Source organism: Pongo abelii, chromosome 7 (genome assembly GCF_028885655.2).
Source record: "Pongo abelii isolate AG06213 chromosome 7, NHGRI_mPonAbe1-v2.0_pri, whole genome shotgun sequence".
In the NCBI taxonomy this organism is placed as follows: Eukaryota; Metazoa; Chordata; class Mammalia; order Primates; family Hominidae; genus Pongo; species Pongo abelii.
This window is the reverse complement of record NC_071992.2, coordinates 157,642,244-157,664,101: the sequence shown is the minus strand read 5'-3', so window position 1 is coordinate 157,664,101 and position 21,858 is coordinate 157,642,244. Positions and strand designations below refer to the sequence as shown.

Below are 21,858 nucleotides of genomic sequence, written 5' to 3'. Positions count from 1 at the left end.
TTATTCTTTCATCAAGTATTTACGGAGCACCTACCTGCTAGGTGCTGGGCATTGTGCCCAGGGCTGGAGGTGAAATGGGCAGCCTGAGGCCTCCAGCTCACTTGGAGACACGACCACGTGACCTGGCACTCCCAGTTCGGTGAGGTGAGAAGCGTGCTGAGAGGAGACACTGGCCTGCTGAGCACTCGCTTCAGGGATCGTGGAGCGCCACATCCGGGAAGACGTGGAGGGCGGCGGTGAGGGACACCGTGTGGCTTTGGGGTGAGGGTTGTGATTTTTGCCCTGGAGGCCCTCAAGGTCTGGAGGAGAAAGATTAGGAAGGACAGTTAAAATACAAGGCATCACCTGCTCACTTCTAAAGGTAAGCATGGAGTACAGGGGAACAGGGCAGAGGGACACCCAGCGCAATGCAGACAGAAAGAGGGGCTGGAAGCCAGGACGCACTGCCTCCAAGTTGCAAGGGGTCAGTAGAGGTCAGTGAAGCAAGGGTGGCCCTGGGCACAGTCTGGGCTGTGGTGTGGTGGGGAGACCGTGGCATGTTATGGAAATGGTGACTAGTATGGCAGAAGTCTGTGAGCTCAGTGCAGAGTGGTGTTACAGGTAGGGAAAGACGACATCACAGGAGGCCTTACATGCCACTCCAGGGAGGTGATTTACAGAGAAACCTGAGCGATTCTGCCCTTTTTCAATATTGTGCATAGAGCACTGGTAAAGTAACAGTAGTTTTTAAATCCTTTATAGTAAGCAATATATCATATTTTGGCAATTTCCAAACTTACTAGATCACTATAATTTTCAAAATCTTACAACATGAACCATACACGTTTGAATTAAGACCAAAAAAATCAATTATTGCTGCCGAATAATGATCATTTAACAAAAGCCAAAAGGAAATTAAATATTAACAAAACATCACAAATGTGTTTGAACTGATAGGACTGGATACCAGCTAGCTCAGGGACCCATGGAGGTTCGTGCTGATCTGTGGGCCATGTGTTAGTGCTACCCTCTGGCCAGCCCTCCGCACCCTCATCCACTGGGCACCGCCCAGTGGCTCTCTGAGGAAGGGTGCACTGTTCTCAAGTGCACTGTTCTCCATAAATGTTTAATATTTCCCTTAAACATGTATCAAAAAAAAGTTAAATTATGGAAATAAGTGGGCTTTTTGTGAAAGTCAGTTTTAGAATAAATGCCCTTTTAAGGGCAAAGTTACTTTGTCCTTAAAAAGTAATTAGTATACAATGTGTCCACCAGCAGGGTGCTTCCCAGATGATGGTCATTTTGTCATTTAAAAAAATGGACTATTTAGATCTTACAGAAGGATACGTACATGTGTAATTATGTCAATAGCATGTTAATAGGATTTGTCTTTGGGTGCAGAATAGGTTGTTTGCCCCCCTTTTAAAGTGAAGCATGGACTTGGATGTGCAGACATATTTTCTAGCTTATAAACTATTTGAGAACATCACAGAAACATTAAATGTTGAGTTGGAAGTAACTGTTAGACACTTGATATCTGAGGATTTAGGTGTAGATGTGTTACACAACGGAAAACTTTGGGGAAACTGAGAGTTTGAGTTCCAGTTTGAGGGCGGTCAGGGCTGGGCGAGAGGGAAAATCCAGGGACAGCTTTCTCTGGATGCCCACATGTTGAGTTAAATATGGCTTGGGAAGCCAGTGCCTGGGCTTTGGTGTTAGGGATGAAAGTCATCAGGGACAGTTGGCACTGCAGGCTCTATGCAGGCACGGGAGAATCCAGGCACTGACTCTAATGTTTGTTTTTGTTTTTGTTTTTGAGACAGAGTCTCACTCTGTCGCCCAGGCTGGAGTGCAGTGGCGCGATCTCGGCTCACTGCAACCTCCACCTCCCAGGTTCAAGCGATTCTCCTGCCTCAGCCTCCTGAGTAGCCGGGATTATGGGCACATACCACCACACCCGGCTAATTTTTTATATTTTTAGTAGAGACAGGGTTTCACCATGTTGGCCAGGCTGGTCTCGAACTCCTGACCTCAGGTGATCCGCCCGCCTCAGCCTCCCGAAGTGCTGAGATTACAGGCGTGAGCCACCACGCCCTGCCAACTCTGATGTTTTATACATTTCAGTCCAGTTGTTTAACTTTTTGAACATGCACACGCTTACACTTTTCATTTGAGAACGTGACTAATGAGAATTGCTGCCTATGTTTTGATGGCATGGTTTGTTTTGTTTTTTACCTCGTAGCAGTTTTGTGCAATGCCTGCCCCTCTCTCCCTCTTCTGTAAACCCAGGGCATGACATCTAAGCTCTGAAACACTTCCCCATTCTCTGCCAAGCCCAAGGCCAGCCTGGCTCCCTGTGGCTTTGTGTTTTCTTCCGATAATTCACCAGTTCTTATAAGCTTTACATTAGAATCGTTGTGGGGTTCACAGAGGGTCTTTGGTCCTTCATATTCTCCAGAATACGAATACGTCCTCCTCGTCACCATTACCCTTGCTAGTCCATGACAGCCGAGCATGATTTAACTGCAGCCACGCCGAAAGTGCACTCTGTAGACACACCTGCTGTGCCCTGGGTTGAAGTGCCCCTCACGGTAACCTGACGCTCATGATTTAGAAATGGGGCCGCCTGTGTGTCTCATGCATTTAAATTGCTTCACCTGCATGAAGAAGGGGGGTGGCATTTGAGCAGTCAGTGCCGTTCCCTGATGGTTTTATGTCACCTGGTTTTCAGCACTGCTGCTGCTGTGGGTCAGGGACTTCAGAGTGTGACAACCTTGGACAAGCCTTAACAAGCCCAGCCATGGCTCCTGTGGGTAGAGAGCTGAGCGTGATCACCTGCATCTTCACTAGGAGACGAAGCAACAAACCCAGTGCTGGAGAGTCAGTTTCAGTTTGCAGAGTGCCTTCCGAGAACCTGCTAGGAATAGCGGGCGCATTCCTGTCCTCGGGGAAGGCAGACCAGCGCGGGGACACACATTTAAACAGCCAGTATCATGGTCACCAAGGGGGACGTCCGTTCCAGTATCATGGTCACTGTGAGCTTTTGCTCACAGTGACACAATCCCGGGAGGTCGAGTCCCGCCAGAGCCTGGCTGTGCTGGGGGGAGGGGCCAGAGCAGAGCGTGGAGGTGAGCTGCATCCAGCTTTCCTGTGCCAGTCGAGACCTCTCCAAAGCCTGTTGTCATCAGTGTAGTTATCAGGGAGGTCACCTCAGGCGACCACCACAGCCCTGACAGGGCCTAAGGGCCCTCTCCTGGCAGCACGCAGGAGAATATCCCAGGGCAGGCAGTCTGCATCAGGACCTGGGGTAGGTTCAAGCTGGCAAGTTACACTCCCTGCCCACCTCTGGACCCTTTGCTGGTGCACACGGAGTGCTGTTGGGGAAGCCAGGCCACCTGAGACCCTGTTTGGGTGGAAAGATGCTAAATGTAGTAACAGGAAAGGGAAATGTCAAAATGGGGGTAGCAAATAGGGTTCAAATTGCCAGCCACAAGCAGGGAACAAACACGGACGCCCCTCTTCCACACTGGCCAGGAAGCCCACCCCGCACCCTTCAGTCCTGGGAAGAGCCCAGGCTAGGCCCACGAGGAGGTGGCCTCTCTGTCTCTAGAAACCAGGGCTCCAAAGTGAAAGGTAACCTCCTTGAGGTTCTGACGGTGAATGAAGAATCTGAATTGGAGGCCAGCACTTTTCCTTCAAACCAGGCTGCCTTCCACCAGCACCAGCAGGCTAGGGCTGAGGTTTCCAAGGGACGAGATGTGAATTAGGCCTCAGTGGACATAAAGAAGAATAGTCCCCATTCCCTCAGGTGAGCGATGCAGGCCCCGATGTTGGCGACGATTCACTAATGGTTTAGGCCAACAGTGAGCTGTTCAGGATGACTCAGTTCTCATAAAAGCCTGGTGATGATGTTTACAGATTTCTGCAGATCAGGAAACGGACACTCAACAGAGCTAGTAGATGGTAGAGCTGGGATTCAGACTCGGAATTCAGCCTCCACTCAACCATGGGGCCTAGTGCTGGCCTCTGAAGCCCAGCTCAGCCCAGAGTCAGGTCCAGCCACAGACCCGCTGGACCTGCCTAGCCGAGGCCCCGCACCAGGGAAAAGAGCACAGCAAAATGGGTGCCACACTCCACAGCCGTTTCCCGGGGGCCTGCCGTCTTGGGCAGAAGTGTCATAAAGGGAGATATAGTTAGTTTTTTTATTTCATTTTATTATTTGTTTTTTTGTGAGACGGTCTCACTTTGTCGCCCAGATTGCAGTGCAGTGGCGCACTCTTGGCTCACTGCAACATCTGCCTCCCGGGTTCAAGCAATGCTTGTGCCTCAGCCTCCCAAGTAGCTGGGATTACAGGCGTCTGCCAGCACGCCCGGCTAATTGTTTTCTATTTTTGCTGCAGGTGGGGTTTTACCATGTTGGCCAGGCTGATCTCAAACTCCTGGCCTCAAGTGATCTGCCTCAGCCTTCTAAAGTGCTGGGATTACAGGTGTGAGCCACTGCACCTGGCTGTGTTTTGTTTTTGTTTTTGTTTTTTAATTTTTAAATACCCAAGATCTTTATTGATAAACTGCAATAGTATAGTAACTGTCAGTAAGAATTCATTTTTTCCTTAACTTCCAAAAACTTGCTAGTTTTAACTTAATAGCATTCTCAAGCCACTTCTAAATCAGTGTGTGGCAGGAGACAGGGTATAATAAACGAATGTCTGCAGCCCGGCTGTGTGCTGGAACCAGCTCATACTGGCTCCTGAGAGCCAGCTTAAATTTTCAAGGACTTTGCGGGCTGGTCATTAAACATATCCATTGTGAAAAAAGTTACGTGCTTACAGTTGAATTAGGTTAGCAAAGTTAACAACGTGCACTTAGCGCTTCCTAATGCCCGACTCCCTTTTGCCTTGGTGTGTCTGCCTGCTGTACCTGCGGGGTGGACGTGCCGCTCAGCGCTGGTTGCTGCTCCTCTAGACTCCTGTTCAGCGACGTCACCTCAGCAGCTTCCGATTGGGCAGGGTGGTAGCGTCTACACCACGGAAAGTGGCAACCACTGAAAGGAGACACCAGTCCAGCCCAAGCTGGTCGTGAGCGCTCACCTGGGAGCCGCTGAGTGTCTGTGTTCACGTTGCAGCTGGTGAGCGCTCACCTGGGAGCCGCTGAGTGTGTGTGTTCACGTTGCAGCTCGTGAGCGCTCACCTGGGAGCCGCTGAGTGTGTGTGTTCACGTTGCAGCTCGCGAGCGCTCACCTGGGAGCCGCTGAGTGTCTGTGTTCACGTTGCAGCTCGTGAGCGCTCACCTGGGGGCCGCTGAGTGTCTGTGTTCACGTTGCAGCTCGCGAGCGCTCACCTGGGAGCCGCTGAGTGTGTGTGTTCACGTTGCAGCTCGCGAGCGCTCACCTGGGAGCCGCTGAGTGTGTGTGTTCACGTTGCAGCTCGTGAGCGCTCACCTGGGAGCCGCTGAGTGTCTGTGTTCACGTTGCAGCTGGTGAGCGCTCACCTGGGAGCCGCTGAGTGTCTGTGTTCACGTTGCAGCTCGTGAGCGCTCACCTGGGAGCCGCTGAGTGTGTGTGTTCACGTTGCAGCTCGCGAGCGCTCACCTGGGAGCCGCTGAGTGTGTGTGTTCAGGATACAGCTGGTGAGCGCTCACCTGGGAGCCGCTGAGTGTGTGTGTTCACGTTGCAGCTCGCGAGCGCTCACCTGGGAGCCGCTGAGTGTGTGTGTTCACGTTGCAGCTCGTGAGCGCTCACCTGGGAGCCGCTGAGTGTCTGTGTTCACGTTGCAGCTGGTGAGCGCTCACCTGGGAGCCGCTGAGTGTGTGTGTTCACGTTGCAGCTGGTGAGCGCTCACCTGGGAGCCGCTGAGTGTGTGTGTTCACGTTGCAGCTCGCGAGCGCTCACCTGGGAGCCGCTGAGTGTGTGTGTTCAGGATACAGCTGGTGAGCGCTCACCTGGGAGCCGCTGAGTGTGTGTGTTCACGTTGCAGCTCGCGAGCGCTCACCTGGGAGCCGCTGAGTGTCTGTGTTCACGTTGCAGCTCATGAGCGCTCACCTGGGAGCCACTGAGTGTCTGTGTTCACGTTGCAGCTCGTGAGCGCTCACCTGGGAGCCGCTGAGTGTGTGTGTTCACGTTGCAGCTGGTGAGCGCTCACCTGGGAGCCGCTGAGTGTCTGTGTTCACGTTGCAGCTGGTGAGCGCTCACCTGGGAGCCGCTGAGTGTGTGTGTTCACGTTGCAGCTGGTGAGCGCTCACCTGGGAGCCGCTGAGTGTCTGTGTTCACGTTGCAGCTCGTGAGCGCTCACCTGGGAGCCGCTGAGTGTCTGTGTTCACGTTGCAGCTGGTGAGCGCTCACCTGGGAGCCGCTGAGTGTCTGTGTTCACGTTGCAGCTGGCGAGCGCTCACCTGGGAGCCGCTGAGTGTGTGTGTTCACGTTGCAGCTGGCGAGCGCTCACCTGGGAGCCGCTGAGTGTGTGTGTTCACGTTGCAGCTGGCGAGCGCTCACCTGGGAGCCGCTGAGTGTGTGTGTTCACGTTGCAGCTGGCGAGCGCTCACCTGGGAGCCGCTGAGTGTGTGTGTTCACGTTGCAGCTGGTGAGCGCTCACCTGGGAGCCGCTGAGTGTCTGTGTTCACGTTGCAGCTCGTGAGCGCTCACCTGGGAGCCGCTGAGTGTGTGTGTTCACGTTGCAGCTGGTGAGCGCTCACCTGGGAGCCGCTGAGTGTCTGTTCACGTTGCAGCTGGTGAGCGCTCACCTGGGAGCCGCTGAGTGTCTGTGTTCACGTTGCAGCTGGTGAGCGCTCACCTGGGAGCCGCTGAGTGTGTGTGTTCACGTTGCAGCTGGTGAGCGCTCACCTGGGAGCCGCTGAGTGTGTGTGTTCACGTTGCAGCTGGTGAGCGCTCACCTGGGAGCCGCTGAGTGTGTGTGTTCACGTTGCAGCTCGCGAGCGCTCACCTGGGAGCCGCTGAGTGTGTGTGTTCACGTTGCAGCTGGTGAGCGCTCACCTGGGAGCCGCTGAGTGTCTGTGTTCATGTTGCAGCTCGTGAGCGCTCACCTGGGAGCCGCTGAGTGTGTGTGTTCATGTTGCAGCTGGTGAGCGCTCACCTGGGAGCCGCTGAGTGTCTGTGTTCACGTTGCAGCTGGTGAGCGCTCACCTGGGAGCCGCTGAGTGTCTGTGTTCATGTTGCAGCTCGTGAGCGCTCACCTGGGAGCCGCTGAGTGTGTGTGTTCACGTTGCAGCTGGTGAGCGCTCACCTGGGAGCCACTGAGTGTGTGTGTTCACGTTGCAGCTGGTGAGCGCTCACCTGGGGGCCACTGAGTGTGTGTGTTCACGTTGCAGCTGGTGAGCGCTCACCTGGGAGCCGCTGAGTGTGTGTGTTCACGTTGCAGCTGGTGAGCGCTCACCTGGGAGCCACTGAGTGTGTGTGTTCAGGATGCAGCTGGTGAGCGCTCACCTGGGGGCCACTGAGTGTGTGTGTTCACGTTGCAGCTCGCGAGCGCTCACCTGGGAGCCGCTGAGTGTGTGTGTTCATGTTGCAGCTGGTGAGCGCTCACCTGGGGGCCACTGAGTGTGTGTGTTCAGGATGCAGCTCGCGAGCGCTCACCTGGGGGCCACTGAGTGTGTGTGTTCACGTTGCAGCTCGCGAGCGCTCACCTGGGAGCCGCTGAGTGTGTGTGTTCATGTTGCAGCTGGTGAGCGCTCACCTGGGGGCCACTGAGTGTGTGTGTTCAGGATGCAGCTCGCGAGCGCTCACCTGGGAGCCGCTGAGTGTGTGTGTTCATGTTGCAGCTGGTGAGCGCTCACCTGGGGGCCACTGAGTGTGTGTGTTCAGGATGCAGCTCGCGAGCGCTCACCTGGGAGCCGCTGAGTGTCTGTGTTCATGTTGCAGCTCGTGAGCGCTCACCTGGGAGCCGCTGAGTGTCTGTGTTCACGTTGCAGCTCGTGAGCACTCACCTGGGAGCCGCTGAGTGTCTGTGTTCACGTTGCAGCTGGTGAGCGCTCACCTGGGGGCCACTGAGTGTCTGTGTTCACGTTGCAGCTCGCGAGCGCTCACCTGGGAGCCGCTGAGTGTCTGTGTTCGCGTTGCAGCTCGTGAGCGCTCACCTGGGAGCCACTGAGTGTCTGTGTTCATGTTGCAGCTCGCGAGCACTCACCTGGGAGCCGCTGAGTGTCTGTGTTCACGTTGCAGCTCGCGAGCGCTCACCTGGGAGCCGCTGAGTGTGTGTGTTCACGTTGCAGCTCGTGAGCACTCACCTGGGAGCCGCTGAGTGTCTGTGTTCACGTTGCAGCTGGTGAGCGCTCACCTGGGGGCCACTGAGTGTCTGTGTTCACGTTGCAGCTCGCGAGCGCTCACCTGGGAGCCGCTGAGTGTCTGTGTTCGCGTTGCAGCTCGTGAGCGCTCACCTGGGAGCCACTGAGTGTCTGTGTTCATGTTGCAGCTCGCGAGCACTCACCTGGGAGCCACTGAGTGTCTGTGTTCATGTTGCAGCTCGCGAGCGCTCACCTGGGAGCCGCTGAGTGTGTGTGTTCACATAGCAGCGGCAGCATTCCCTGTCTTCACCTGAGGCCTTGGCGTGATTGTTCCCTGCTTGGGCATTTGGGGTGTTTCTGGCCATTTGTTATAATCAAAGCTATAAACAGCAGTATATAAGGGTGGCAGCTGGATTTCCCCTCTGTCCCTAATTCAAACCATAAAGGCTTATAGCTGAAGGGGACATTTGCTGTCATCTTGTCCAAGCCTTGGATGTGAACCAGCCCATGCCCAAAGCATGGCGCGCAGAGCAGCGGGGCTGGCGTGTGATGGATTGTTGAGGTTCCCCGGCCCCATGTGCGGGAGCCTGAGGGGGGTTCCCCTGCCCCCTCCAGTCCCTAGCATCTGTATGAGCTTAGGCAGATGATGTAATCCATTGGAGGCTCAGCTTCACCCCTGAAGACCCCTTCTGTAGGCCGGCGGCAGAGGTGAGATGCAGAGCCTGAGTCGGGCACTTGGCATGTGGGGCCTGGCCTCACTGGAATGTGCTGTTCCTGCCATTTTCACTGGGCGTGGGCCGTGCTACGTGACCTGGAGCCTTGGTTACCTGGGTGCTACTTTCCAGTGCCCATGGAGGGAGGAGAACCTTGGTCAAGAACTGAACTGGGGTCTCTTGATCTCAGGCCATTTGCCCTCACCAAGCGCTGTTGAGACGTGTCGCTGTGTACTGGGGCCTTCGCACACTCAGACCAGTCTCTTGTGGCAGTAACTTCCTAGTGGGATCCGTGGCTCGGTGCCACGTGGGGAGAGTATTTCCTACTGTGCCTGTCAATGTAGTGGGCTGGGCAGGGCCCACAGTGGCTCTGTGTCTGATGGGGGAGGGTCCCCCGTGGTCCCTGGGTCTCTGCCTGTGTCTTGGCTCAAGGGTTCTTTGTCTGGAAGATGCCAGGTGGCCAGGTGACCCGACCACTCAGCGTGGGTCCCACGATGCCAGTCGTCCGCCCATCTGCTGTTGCCGGGTGCTCCCCCACGTGGCATCTGACTCCGGGTAGCTGCGCAGCCCTCTTGGAGCAGCCCCTCCTAATGTGCCCTGTTCGTCCGGTGGTGACCTTGTAATCCAAGCCTTTGACCTCGGGGACTTGGCTGGTCATCTGGTCCAGGGAGTACTAGTTTGGACCAAACCGGCCTCCTCATGGTCCTCCCCCCACCAACTTGTAGTGTGGCCTTCACAGGGACCTGCATGTCCCAGTCCAGGCGCCTTTGAGGGGTCCCTGCTGCCTCTGGCGCGAGGGGCCGTGCTCTCAGCCCAGAGCCAAGGCCTTCCCAGCCTGGCTGCCCCTGCCCTGTCTCCGGTGCTCCTTCCCACACTGTACCCTTCATCCTACCCTCTGCGCCCGTCCCGGGACCTGCCAGGTCCTTTCTCTTCCGGGGTGACCTTCAGCCCTAGAAACGTGACCAAATGTGGCTTCTCCCACACTAGTGTTCTTTGCAGAGAGGGCCTGTCAGGTGCTGGTCTTTCCCCCCATTTTACAGGGGAGAAGACAGAGGCCGGGCGGGGTGGGGGAAATGCCTTACTGGGTGTCACACTGTTGCCGCTGCCACCACAGCATCCCCGGAGCAGGAGGTGCTGCCCCAGCATCCGCATTCCTGGGTCCCCGGGTGGGGCAGGCCTGGTTCCACGTCGTTGGGGCCATCATCAGTGCCACGTTCCCAGTTTGGCTGGCAGAACGCACTCACCACGCCTGTGCCACGTGCTCTTCGGCAGCATTTCTTTTCATTTCTTCAGAAAATGGACAGTGTCAGCATTGTACTTCCCTGGGCAGGAGACTTTTCAGGTGGCTCATTCCACAGGAAGATAGTGTGAGGTGTAGGTGCCGGAGCAGCGGCCGGACTGTCCCCAGGCACAGCGTGAGCTCGGGCAGCAAGGCCGGGCGGCAGAGGTGGCACTGGCCTGAGCGGTGCTCCTGGCAGCCCCCCAGCCACCAGGGCCCTTCCTCCCCCGCTGCTTCCCCCATCCTGGAGCTGGGCACCCCTGGGGTTTTCAGACCACGTGGCCACCGGAGCTGCTGTCTCAGGACCCCTCTCTGGCACAGCTGTTTGTCTCCAATACAAGGACTGTCCTGTGAGTGTGCAGGGCCCTGTTGGCCGTGCTGGGAACCCTTGGCACCTGCGGGTCTTCGCAGCCGCTTCCCTCTCTGCCTTCTGTCCTGAGAGGCTTTCTGATGGAAGGGCGGGGGCTTCAGGAGCAGCCCTCCCTTGTTGAGATGGGGTGCTCTGACAGCACCTTTAACTTTAAGGAACTCCGGGGCCTGGCTCTGACAGCCACAGTGGGTCTTATTTGAGTCGGTGATGCAGAAACAAAGGCCTGTGCTTCTTCACCTCCTGGGAAACCTACTTCCAAGAGTCTACTCACTGGGCCGGCTGTGTTGTGGAAAATAGTCTAATGCGGTCTCTGACATGTCATTCATTTACTGAGAGTAAGTAGACTTGCAGAGAATCTTCTTACCATCGTGTAATGGTGCTGGGGTGTTATTATCCTTCCAGCATTTTGAACTCACTGCCCGTGGACGTCATCAGAGCACCACGGCCTCGGGAGTGCAGGCAGGGATGTAGTGTCCGGCGCTGAGCTGTGCGTGCCATGTTCTCCTTTAATGTCCATAATGCCCACCTTTCCCAGTGTGCCCCTTTACATGCAGGGCAGCACATTCAAAGCCCAGGCTGCTCCAAAGTCCCGCAGCCAGAGTGGGATGGGCTGCAAGCTCAGAGCCAAGCATTTCTGCTCGAGGCCATGTGGCCCCTGCGGTCGGCCAGGCTTTGGCTGTGAGGGAGGTGCAGGTAGGGAAGTCTGGCTCATCACCCAGTGGGTCTGTTGTCAGGGCCCACCTAGCACGCGCTGGAGTGGCAGCAGGGTCTCTGCCATGGGTGGAGGCCGTGGTCTGCGGGCGCCGTCACCCGCCACGTGCTTGTTGAGAGCCTCCTACTATGCGGTCCTGGATGGTCCCGCTGCCTTGAAGCTCGTGGCCTTGACGAGGGGGTGCCGGACGTCAGGGTAGCTGCCCCTACCCGGGGAAGGCACTGGCCGCACCCTCCCCAGTGGCCGTGGCTGAGGTTCTGAGCGGGATGTGAGCCTGGAGTTTTCTAGAAGAGGAGGTGGGGTGGGGTGGGCGGCTGGAGTCTGGTGTGGAGAGGGAAGCGGCCTGGCATGGGCTGTCCAGCCAGTGGGTAGGGTAGGGTCTTGTGGGCTGCAGGCAGGAGGCTGGACCTTGAGGGCACTGGATGCCGCGGCAGGTGTTAAGCAATGGGTTTTAGGTGGTCACTCCGGCTGCAGGTGGTGGGTGGGTTACGGAGGATGAGGGAGGAACCGGGGGTCAGTTGGAAGCCTGCTGTGCTCACAAAACTCTGCTCGTGAGAGTGCAGCTCTTTTAAGGGCACTGAGCAGTTATTGAGTTTCAGGTAAGGGGGAAGGTAGAGTACTTCAGGCAGGGGCAGCAGTGTCTGCAAAGGTCCCATGGGCGGGAGGAGCTGATGGGAGACAAGTGTACGGCGGGGATGTGCGGCCGAGGAGGCAGCGGCACTTGGCGCCAGGTGGGCTGTGGGGCGGGTGGTGTTGGTGCCTGGGGTCCTGCCAGCATGAGTGATGGGTGACAGAGCCTTTTCTCTGAGTTAGGGGACCCCAGAGGAGGTCTAGATATGAGGCGGCAGATCAAGAGATGGGTTTGGGATGTATTGAATTAGAACTTTCCTTTCTTTCCTCCAAGGCCTGGGGTAGCTGTTGGCTTCTGGAACTCATGAGGCAGCCGAGGGTGTGACCAGCTTTGACCCCTGAGCTTAGCCAGGGCTGCAGGACGTGGCCTGACCTGCATTTTGTGCTCTTCAGGAAGCTTCCGGAATCTCAAGCCAAAGGCCATATGGTTGCTTATACAGCTACGATAACATCACTGTGTCATCACAAAGATGTTTGCTTGTTGCAACATCTGTTTTAAAGAGCCGTGAGGATGGGTGGCTGTGCTGATAGGGCAGAGAGCAGCCCATGCTCCAGCCGCGGGGGGTGCCTGCCCGAGGAGCTGGCCAGTGAAGACAGGTGCCCACAAGCTGGACACAGGGTCGACTCTGAGACAGGACAGCAGCTGCGGAATGTTCCTGCTGGCTTTCTGGAGCGTCAGTGTCCTGCTTGGGTCTGGCCAGGGGCCGCTAGCCGGGCTGTTGAGGCACCCCTCCTTGTTGAAGAGGAGAAACAGTGGCCCCCTGGGAGTTGCTGGGAGGCGCCTGGCACAGGGCGGCAGGGACAGCATCATCTCCTGGGAAAGCAAGCCCAGTCTCAGGGCTGTCCCGTCCAAAGACCCTTCGGAGTCCACTGAGGTCAAATCAGTGGAGTCTTCAGAAAGGTTAGAAGGCTCAGTTTCAAAACTGCTGCCTCCACCCAGATCACTCCATCTAAAGCTTGCGGTGAGCCACAGCCTCTCGGACACCCAACAGCTCCACTCCGCACAGCTCTCCCCTCAGGGCTCTGCCTCACCCTCTAGAAATGAGGTGCTGGGTCCTGGGTTTCAAGTTTCAAGCCAAAGCCCGGGAACTTATTGTCCCCGGCCCTTCAACGCCAGATTCTCCTGCAGGGCTCGGGGAGCCATGGCTGGCACTTCGGGAGGGGCTGGGTGGGCCGTGGGTGTTGGAGTGGGGAGGCGGCACATGTGAGAACACTCAAGGTGCTGCTGTCCCCTCCACCCTAAATGACAGGCCTGTTTGCAGTAGGCTCAGGAAAAGCACCTGAGCTTGCCCCTCTTTTCACCCCCTCCCTACCTTCGTGTGGTTCTAGTGGTTCTGGAACATTCCTTGCAGCTGTGGGGCCCTCGCCAGCACAGAGCCTCAGTGCTGGGGGACCCAGTGCCAGTGGCCCTTCCCCTCTTGCAAGCAGATGGCCCGAGCCCTGGGGGCCCGGCTCCCCTGGCCCAGTGTCTTTCCTGTCTGGGGCCCTTCAGAAGTGGCTCCCGACAATGTTCCTTGACTTAAATTCATCAGAGGTCACTCAAGGATGCTAATCCTTTCCCACGCAGGACTTGTACTCACGAGTTTCACCGCACTGTGGCATTTGGTCCCAGCACACAAGCATATCTTGATGTGGAAGCTTTGTCCATTGAAAGAAAGAATGCAAGTTCCTGTTCCCATTGCGGATCTTTTGTTGAACATTTATAGGCGACTTTCCCACTCTTTGGCCCCCCCCCACACCCCGCCAGTCTCCCCTCACCAGAAAGTCCCAGTTTATCACACTCGGCACTGTGAACAGGAGCCGCCACACGTGACCCGAGCGTCGCCCGTGACCTCACACAGCCCGCGGCCGAGCGGTGACACGGTATTTCCTGTGAACGGGGAGCCTTCCTGGTCCCACCATTGTTGTTCAACATTTCCCTGGGAAAAAAACAAAACTTATTTACTGGGCCCGGCGTTGTGTTTGTTTGGAGCCGGGCTGGGAAATGCCCCGTCAGAGGCGTCCCAGTGGCAGCCCCCTGCTGCGAACGGGGGAGACCGAGTTCTCACCGCTGGGGACGTCGGAGCAGGATCTGTGAGGCAGGGAGGCGGCAGCTGTGCCCTCCCAGGGCCGTTTTGAAGATATGATGAAAAATGTTTATTTTTCTTGCCAAGATGCCTAAAACAAAGGGAGCTGTCCCCTGATACTCGGGACCACTCACTCCTGCAGCCCGGCTCTGTGGGCACCCGGCGGGCGTCCCGTGGCCGTGCTGCCTCAGGTGCTGGGGACTGAGATGGAGTCGTTGACTTCCTATTGGGCTTGAGCTTTCCTTGCAGCCTGGAATTGACTTTAGGCTGACTGGGGAGGGAAGAATGAGACACAGACACTGCTGGCCCTGTCCCGGCCCCCCGGCCTGTCTCTCCATCCTCGGCCTGCCTGCTCATGGTGTCTGCGGCCTTCACCCCATGGCCACTCCCGAGGGAAGCCTCCCGTGACCCTGGCAACCCTCCTGCCCTGTGTACCCCAGTCGTGGGTCTCCTGCTCTGGCCAGATTCTGGATTCCTCCAGAGGGGACAGGCCAGCACCTGGGGTGGCGCCAGGCCCACCAAGAGGTTCAGCAGTGACAGCTGTCATTGGGTGTAGGTGCTTGGTGCCAAGGCATGCCACCCCTTCCAGGGAAGGCACGTGGGGCAGGGCACCTTGCGCACCAGCATTGAGAGCACCCTAGCAGGAGGCCCACGTGCTTCTCGCCGCACTGAGAGCATCATGGGTGGGAGTCACAGGCAGTGGTGCCACGGTGGGCTCTGTGTCTCCACTGATCCCCTTAGAATGTGCCAAGTGCCAGTCCCAACGTGTAGATTTGGGGTTGTCCAAGCAGAGGGGAAAGATGGAGAAAGGAAGCCCCACAGTGTCTTGTTGAGGATTGGAACACGGGCCCTGACACCGCAGGGTGTAAAGTTAAAATCACCATGTCAGGCCACGAGGAGCGGCCCAAGGCTTCCAGGCACAGTCCATGGCAGCTGTGTGGTTTGAGGGGCTGACCTGGGTCCCAAGGCAGGCCGGCCAGGTGTAGGGGTGAGTTCGTGGGAGTCAGAGAGAGGCGTGGGGAGGCCTGACCTAGGGCTGGGGTCTGGCAACACAGGAGAGACCAGGGCCAGGGCCACACGGAGGCTGGGGCGGCCGTGGGGGCTATAGAGAGTCAGAGCTGAGGGCAAAGGGGAGGAGGCTTGCGGGTGGAGGTGCCCAGGGAGGCCTGGGGCCGGGTCCCCCCAGGCTCTGGAGGGACCTGTGGGGCAAGGGTGGAGAAGCGGCCTCCACAGGAGGACTGGGAGCCGAGGGCCTGGCCCAGCAGTTGCCCCCAGTGCCCTGTGTCTTCTTGTCTCCCAGGCTGAGAAGCCTCCCTTCTGGGCTGGGGACGGCTGCCTGGTCCAGGGCTGCTCCGGACCCAGCATCTTCCCGTCTCCTGGGGTTGGCAGCACGAAGGCGGGACAGGCCTGTGCACGCAGCGCCTCCTCTAGATGAGGTGGGCTGGGTTGCACCTGCAGCTCCTCCCCGCCCTCCTGACACCCAGCCAGCGCTCGGGGCAGAAACCAAGTAGGAAGGTGACAGCTGGAAGAGGGAATGTCTGGGTTTCTCTCTTGGCACCGCTTTTAACCCGACTGTTGGCCTTCGTTGACGCAACACAGGGTGGCTAAAACTTGGATAGATAACTCCACTCTGCCTTTCTTGAAGAACCCACAGGCAGAGTTAGGGCGGAGTTAGGAGATGGGGTGGGAATTTCAAACCCTCGTGTTAAATAAAACCATGAACACTCTCAGAGGAATATAGCAGTGTAGTCTATGACACATCATTCACAGTGTCTAGGATACAACTCAATGTTATTAGACATGTTTTTTTAAAAAAGAAAAGGCGACCGTTGCTGGAGGACGGCAGCAGTGGGGGCTGACCCACAATGATGTCGTGTGTTGCGCTGGTCAGATGGGTGTGCGTAAACTACGCCCAGGGACAGAAAACACGCTCAGAATGGAGAGCTGGGAGTCCCAGCAGAGAAATGGAAGCTACAGAAATAGAGCCAAGTGGAAATTCTAGGTCTGAAAAATACAGTATCAAAATAGAAAATGAACCAGATGGGGTTAACAGCAGATTGGAGAGGACAGAAGAGTCAGTGGACTTAATGATATGTCAAAGAAATGATCACATAGAGATTAAAGCCTGAAAAAAAGAAATGAAGAATGCTCCAGGAAACAGAGGGACGATCTCAAAGGTCTGATGTCTGTCATGGGAACCCCAGAAGAAAGGAAATACAGAATGGGATGTAAAACCTTTGCAGGGGCAGGTACAGTGGCTCACGCCTGTCATCTCAGCACTTCAGGAGGCCGAGGTGGGCAGATTGCTTGAGCTCAGAAGTTTGAGACCAGCCTGGCCAGCATGGCGAAACCCTGTCTCTACAAAAAATACAAAAATTAGCCGCCGGGTGTGGTGGTTCACACCTGTACCCAGCTACTCGAGAGGCTGAGGCACAAGAATTGCTTGAATCCAGGAGGCCGGAGGTTGCAGTGAGCTGAGATTGCGCCACGGCATTCCAGCCTGGGTGACAGAGCAAGACTCTGTCTCCAAAATCCAAAAAAAAAAAAAAAAAAAACACACACACACACACAAAACGAAAAACCCACAGCTTTGAAGTAAGACATAACGGGATGAACGGGATGTTTTCTAAACTTGGCAAAAAGTATAAATCTACAAATTCATAAAGCTCCAGAAAGCCCAACTAGGCTGTATGTCCAGAAATCCCTGTCTAGGCTTGTCATTGTCAAACTGCTGAAAAGCAGCAGTAAAGAGAATCTTCAAAGCAGCCAGAGGAAAAAAGATCCATGACATACAAGGGGACACTCATGGGAATCACCACAGCTGCCCTGTCAGAAACCATGCGGTTCAGAACACAGTCGATCACATCTTCAAAGATCTGGGCTGGGAGGAATTAACCCAGAATTCTGTGTGCAGCAAAAATATTCTTCAAGAGTATAAGTGTAATAAGGAGAGTTCAGACAGAATCCAAGAGCATTTGTCGTCAGCAGAGCCCCTCCTATTAGAAATGCTAAAAAAAAACTACAGAAAATCCTTCAGGATTAAGCGAAGGGATATCAGATGAAAAGTCAGAGTTTTCAGAAAGGAAAGAGGACTGCTGGAAATGGTAAAGTGGTTTGGTTCAGGTCAGCTAGTGTTCGAGCCCTCTGTGGGTCACAGGTCCCATCTGGTGCCAGACTGGGGTGAGTGGTGGAGAGAGAGGAGTGAGCAGCTATGGCCCTCTGGGGGCACAGTCTCTCGTGAGTGCGTGTGGGTGGCCGAGGTGGCTTCAATGCTGTGTGGAAAACGCAGGACCTGGTGTGCGCAGGGTTGGTAGGGGCCTCCTGGGCGGATGGTCCCCAAGGAGTCTGAAAAGTGACAGCAGGAGGGGTTCCCAGGCAGGGAGGTGAGAACCAGTGTGCTGCTACAGGAGACACCCAGAGCCCTTCTGGGTGCCCAATCCAGAGGAGCCAGGACCGCACCCAGGCTCCGCAGCTCTGCGAGGGGCTGCCTGGCACGGGTTTGCCGACATACATTGGTACCGTCTGCGTGTGGTGGCAGTAACGACCGCTTCCCATTCGTTCTGAAGTTTTGAGTGTTGCGCCCTCTGCGTAGTTTTGATAAAGAGACTTTTCTGAGAAATAGGCTTCCTGATGGATAATTACTAACAAGGGCAGGGACTCGGCTCCGGTGACGCTGAGGAACCCGGGTCTGCCACTTAAACTCTCACCCATCCAGTGGACACACTCCACAGACTTCTCGTTTCCTGAAACATCAGTCCTTTCTGCTGACTCCAAGTAAGAATAAAATTCACCCTTCCTGAAGTTGTGTGCAGTGCAAAGGTCAACGCAAACACCTTAAATTCTCAGCCTAATGCATAAATTTTTTAGTGGGCACATTAGCAATAATTTTGAAAGGTGCTTCCCTCCTCCTCTGAAAATGATTTCTTCCTCCCACACAAGTTTATTTTTCTTGCTAGCTCAACACAGTATTCTCAATGGCTTTTGGCAGTGTACAATGTTAGCCAGATGAGCTGCTGGCATGCCAAGCACCTTTATTTTGTGAGGAAGTGTTTTACTGATGTATAGTATGGGGAGAGGGCACAGATCTCAAGTCCCCTGACACCACGTGACTGGAGCGTGGGACTCCCATCCAGATCAAGAACAGACACCCCACCCCGCTTCAGCCACTGCCCCCTGCCAAGGGCAACTGGCACCCAAGTTCTCACAGTGGAGAGTCCTTTCCGCACCTTTGGACATCACACGACAGGCGTCAGAGGTGCGTGGTCGTCTGTGGCTTCTTCGCTCAGCGCTGTGAGTGGGCTCGTGCGCACGGCTGCACAAGGTGGCCGCTCGTTCCCAGGCTGTGGTGCTTGTGACTGGGCCGACATTGTGTGCCCACCTGGTTGGTGATGGACACGCAGGTTTCTGTGATAGGGAGGCAGTGTGTAAACTCAGGGACAGAGTTTGAAGTCAGGTAGCCCTGGGCTGGAGTCCTAGCTGTGTGACCTGGGGTAGATTACCTAACCTCTCCGAGCTTCAGTTTCCCTGTCTGCGATAGGCACAGTATTTCCTACCTCTCTGGGTGGTCAGCAAGGAGAACGTGAGCGTGACAGGTGCCATCTGCAACCCCTTGGCTCCAGCTGGAGACACTCGTGGTGCATCCCCCCACCCCCACTCAGTGGCCACACAGAACAGCCTTTTGCTGGCTGTGGGGACCCTCTGCAGGACCCTCCGTGGTACATTTTCAGCCAGTGAGGTCCAGAAGTCATGGGCCCTTCCTGCCTCTGTGAAGCTGCAGTCACCATCCTGCTCTTGTAGACTGTCTGGTGTCGAGGGACAGTGGCCCTGTGCCTGCCACTCTCAAAGTGGCCTTCAGCACCCCCGAGGCCCTGGACAGCACCAGCAGTGTGGAGGGGCTCTCAGCCCTGTGTCCAGCCCCGGGCGGGGCACCCTCCATGTGCCTGCACAGTCTGTGTGTGCTGCTCCTTAGGCTCGGGCCCATGCAGGTGGGGCCCACTGGCCCTCCAAGGCCTGGCTGCTTTTCTCTGGCCACCTGATGCTTACAGTTGGGGCTAGGTTGATTTCAGGTCACCTGGCCTTGCAGAAAAAGGAAAGCCTACCCCGTGGAGACAACCTGAGCAGGGCATGTGCGCATGCGTGCACGTACACAGAGGCACCTGCCTGTCGCGGGGCTCCCAGGCAGACTGTGGCAGAGCCCGGCCAGTGCCTGCGTGTGCGACGGCCCTCGTGTCCCTTGCAGGCCTTCCGGAGCAGTACTACAGCCTCACCTGGTTCCTGAGCCCCATCCTTGGCCTCATCTTCACACCTCTCATTGGGTCTGCGAGTGACCGGTGCACCCTGAGCTGGGGCCGCCGGCGGCCCTTCATCCTCGCCCTCTGCGTTGGCGTCCTCTTTGGCGTTGCACTTTTCCTTAACGGCTCTGCCATCGGTAAGTTTCTCAGCCACACCTGGTGTCCTCACAACACAGACGGGGTCCTGGCCCTGGGTAGCTCCTCTCAGTAAAAGCTGAATGGTGTTGAATATTCAGGCTGACCCTCTGTGGGCCTGGCTGGGCTGCCGGGGCCGCCCTGGCGGTGACCACCCCTAGCGGTGACCACCCCTGGCAGCGCCGAAGCCGGCCCCATGTGGGAAAGCCGGAGGAACCTGTTCACAGGGAAACACTTCCTGTTGTGATCATTTGTTTTTAATGCGTATCTGACACCACGTCCTGTTTCCAGCATTCTTTCAGAAATTATCTTTTCTTTTTTTGTTCTCCTTTTCTTCGACTTGGTGTTAAAATGTCCAGAACCTGGTTTGATGTTTGTGTTTTGCCTTCTTGGTTGTTGTTTTCTTTTGAATTAAAGCAACTCTGTGTGGGAAAATAGTTTTTGCCTTGAGGGCATCCATCAAAACTGTTAAAACATTTTTCTGGCAAGAACTTTTTGAGACAGAGGAGCTTAATCTGTGTTCTGAACTAGAGGAACTTGCCCCGGGTCTGCACTGATGCGGAGGGAGCTGAGGGAGTTGAGCGGCAGGAGGAGAGGCCCCGGGACACTTCTCAGAGCCTGAGTGGGCACTGGCCGTGGGGTGGGCTTTGTCGCCAACAGGTGATGCCTCTGATTGCGTGTGGGGCATTGCAGCTGCCCTGGCGCCTGCTGGGCACGGAGCTGCCAGCCCCCTGCCTGTCCGTGTCCCTCGGGAGCAGCCCTCCCCTCCCTGCTATCACTGAGATGCAGCAGGAACAACGTGGCTTCCCAGGGCTGTGTCCTTGGGGGTGGTCCTGCCCAAATGTGACCCAGATGGCAGCCAGCTTGGGAGTCCCAGCCCCTCTGCCTCAGAGCCGTCGCCTGCCCGTGGTCTGAGGAGGCCAGCAAGGACCACCTGGGCAGAAAGCCCTTCTCCCGCGCCTCCCACGGGACAGGTGTATCTGCGTTCAGGCCTGGGTCCCGGGCCCTGGCCCACAATTCCTCTAATCTTGTCAGGAGGGCACTGCTTGTCTCCCTGGTGGGAAGTGGAGACCCAAGGTGAGCCTCAGCCATCAACATTGATCTGGATTCAGGGTCAGACTCCCCTGAGGCAGGAGGGACATGGGTGGGGACAGCTGCTTTTGAGTGCCGGCAAGTCCACTGCAGGAGGACTCGTAGGTGAGGTGAGGCCACGGGCATCTTTCTCTCCAGAGCCACACCTCCTGAACCCAGGCCGCCCTGAGAACTTGCGTGCAAAGCCCCTAGAGTTTGGGGTGTCATTTCCTTTCAGACCTAGAGCAGGCCCAGCGAGACCCCCTGCGCCTGCCTCGTGAAACCTCGTCAGTGTCCCCTGCGGGTTGTCTGCGGCATGAACGCCTTTCCCCGTGGGCGTCTGCGCTACCATGTGTGGCCTTCTTAGCGACAGTGAATTCGTGCTTCCAGCACAGCAGCCGTCCTCTGACGGCCGGGGTAGAAAGGTGCATTCTTCCCCTTTCTGTTTGAAAAACGTCAAGGGCGCGTAAACCCTTAGAGGTCCGATAAACAGCTAACCGAAGGGGGAGAAAAACCCTGGAACCCTCAGAAGTGCGTGGAACAAAGCCCAACTCCATTCCGCTGCCTCTGTGCCTAAGAGCCTCTCTCTCTTGCGCCGGAAGGCTGGCATGGTTTTGTGGCCGTGCCCCCTCCGCATGCCCCTTCCATGTGGCTGTTTGCTCTCAGGCCCACCCTAGCCAGTGCTTGAGGACCTGACCGCCCTCCCGTGTGCACTGCGCAGGTCTGGCCCTCGGCGATGTCCCCAACCGGCAGCCCATCGGCATCGTGCTCACAGTGCTGGGGGTGGTGGTCCTGGACTTCAGCGCCGATGCCACCGAGGGACCCATCCGCGCCTATCTGCTGGACGTGGTGGACAGCGAGGAGCAGGACATGGCCCTCAACATCCACGCCTTCTCTGCCGGTAACGCTGCCGCACCGAGGCTGGGTGGCCGGGGTCCAACGTGCCCGGGCCCGGTGTGGGGAGGGGACAGGAGCCTATGTTAGCACTGCCTCATCAGGCTGCTTGGAGGGTTGAGGCAGTGGGTAGGGTCTTAGGGCTGGAAGGTAACCAGGGGCAGCCCCTCCTGACCACTGAGCACAGTGAGGCCAAGGCACTGAGGAGCCTCAAGGGGCAGGAGGCCAGGCCTGCAGAGGGTGACGTGCATGCTCGCACAGTGAACCTCGCAGCCCTGCACTGACCTTGCCCTCCAGCAGGGCAGTACTCCCATCCAGGGTGAATGTGGCCAGCTCCGCATGCAGAGGGAATGCCTTTCAGTGCAGAGAGGCGCACACTTGTGTCCGTCCTGGGGTAGTCTGCCCTTCGTTGATCAAGGGGCAGTTCTGTTGGGTCAGAATTCTCAGACCCAGCGGCAGCTGCAGTTTCTTGTTTTGTTTTTCCTA

The 21,858-nt window shown here is 56.6% G+C and overlaps 1 protein-coding gene and 1 long non-coding RNA gene across 4 annotated transcripts in view; one reads left to right on the top strand and one right to left on the bottom strand.

The window, feature by feature from the left end:
* SLC45A4 (solute carrier family 45 member 4) overlaps window positions 1-21,858 on the top strand; it is a 101,354-nt gene that overhangs the window by 67,484 nt on the left and 12,012 nt on the right. For 2 of the 3 annotated variants that reach the window (XM_024251425.3, XM_054518918.2), the window contains exons 3-4: window positions 19,221-19,409; window positions 21,200-21,379. In XM_024251425.3, coding sequence (XP_024107193.1) covers window positions 19,221-19,409; window positions 21,200-21,379 — 369 coding nt within the window. The remainder of the gene's footprint in view (window positions 1-19,220; window positions 19,410-21,199; window positions 21,380-21,858) is intronic. The other variant, XM_054518919.2, reaches the window with a different exon arrangement.
* Window positions 36-10,727, bottom strand: LOC134761971 (uncharacterized). The gene is made up of 3 exons (XR_010141345.1): window positions 8,465-10,727; window positions 4,897-5,020; window positions 36-299 (listed from the first exon to the last, which is right to left on the bottom strand). It is a non-coding gene; the product is annotated as an uncharacterized LOC134761971 (long non-coding RNA).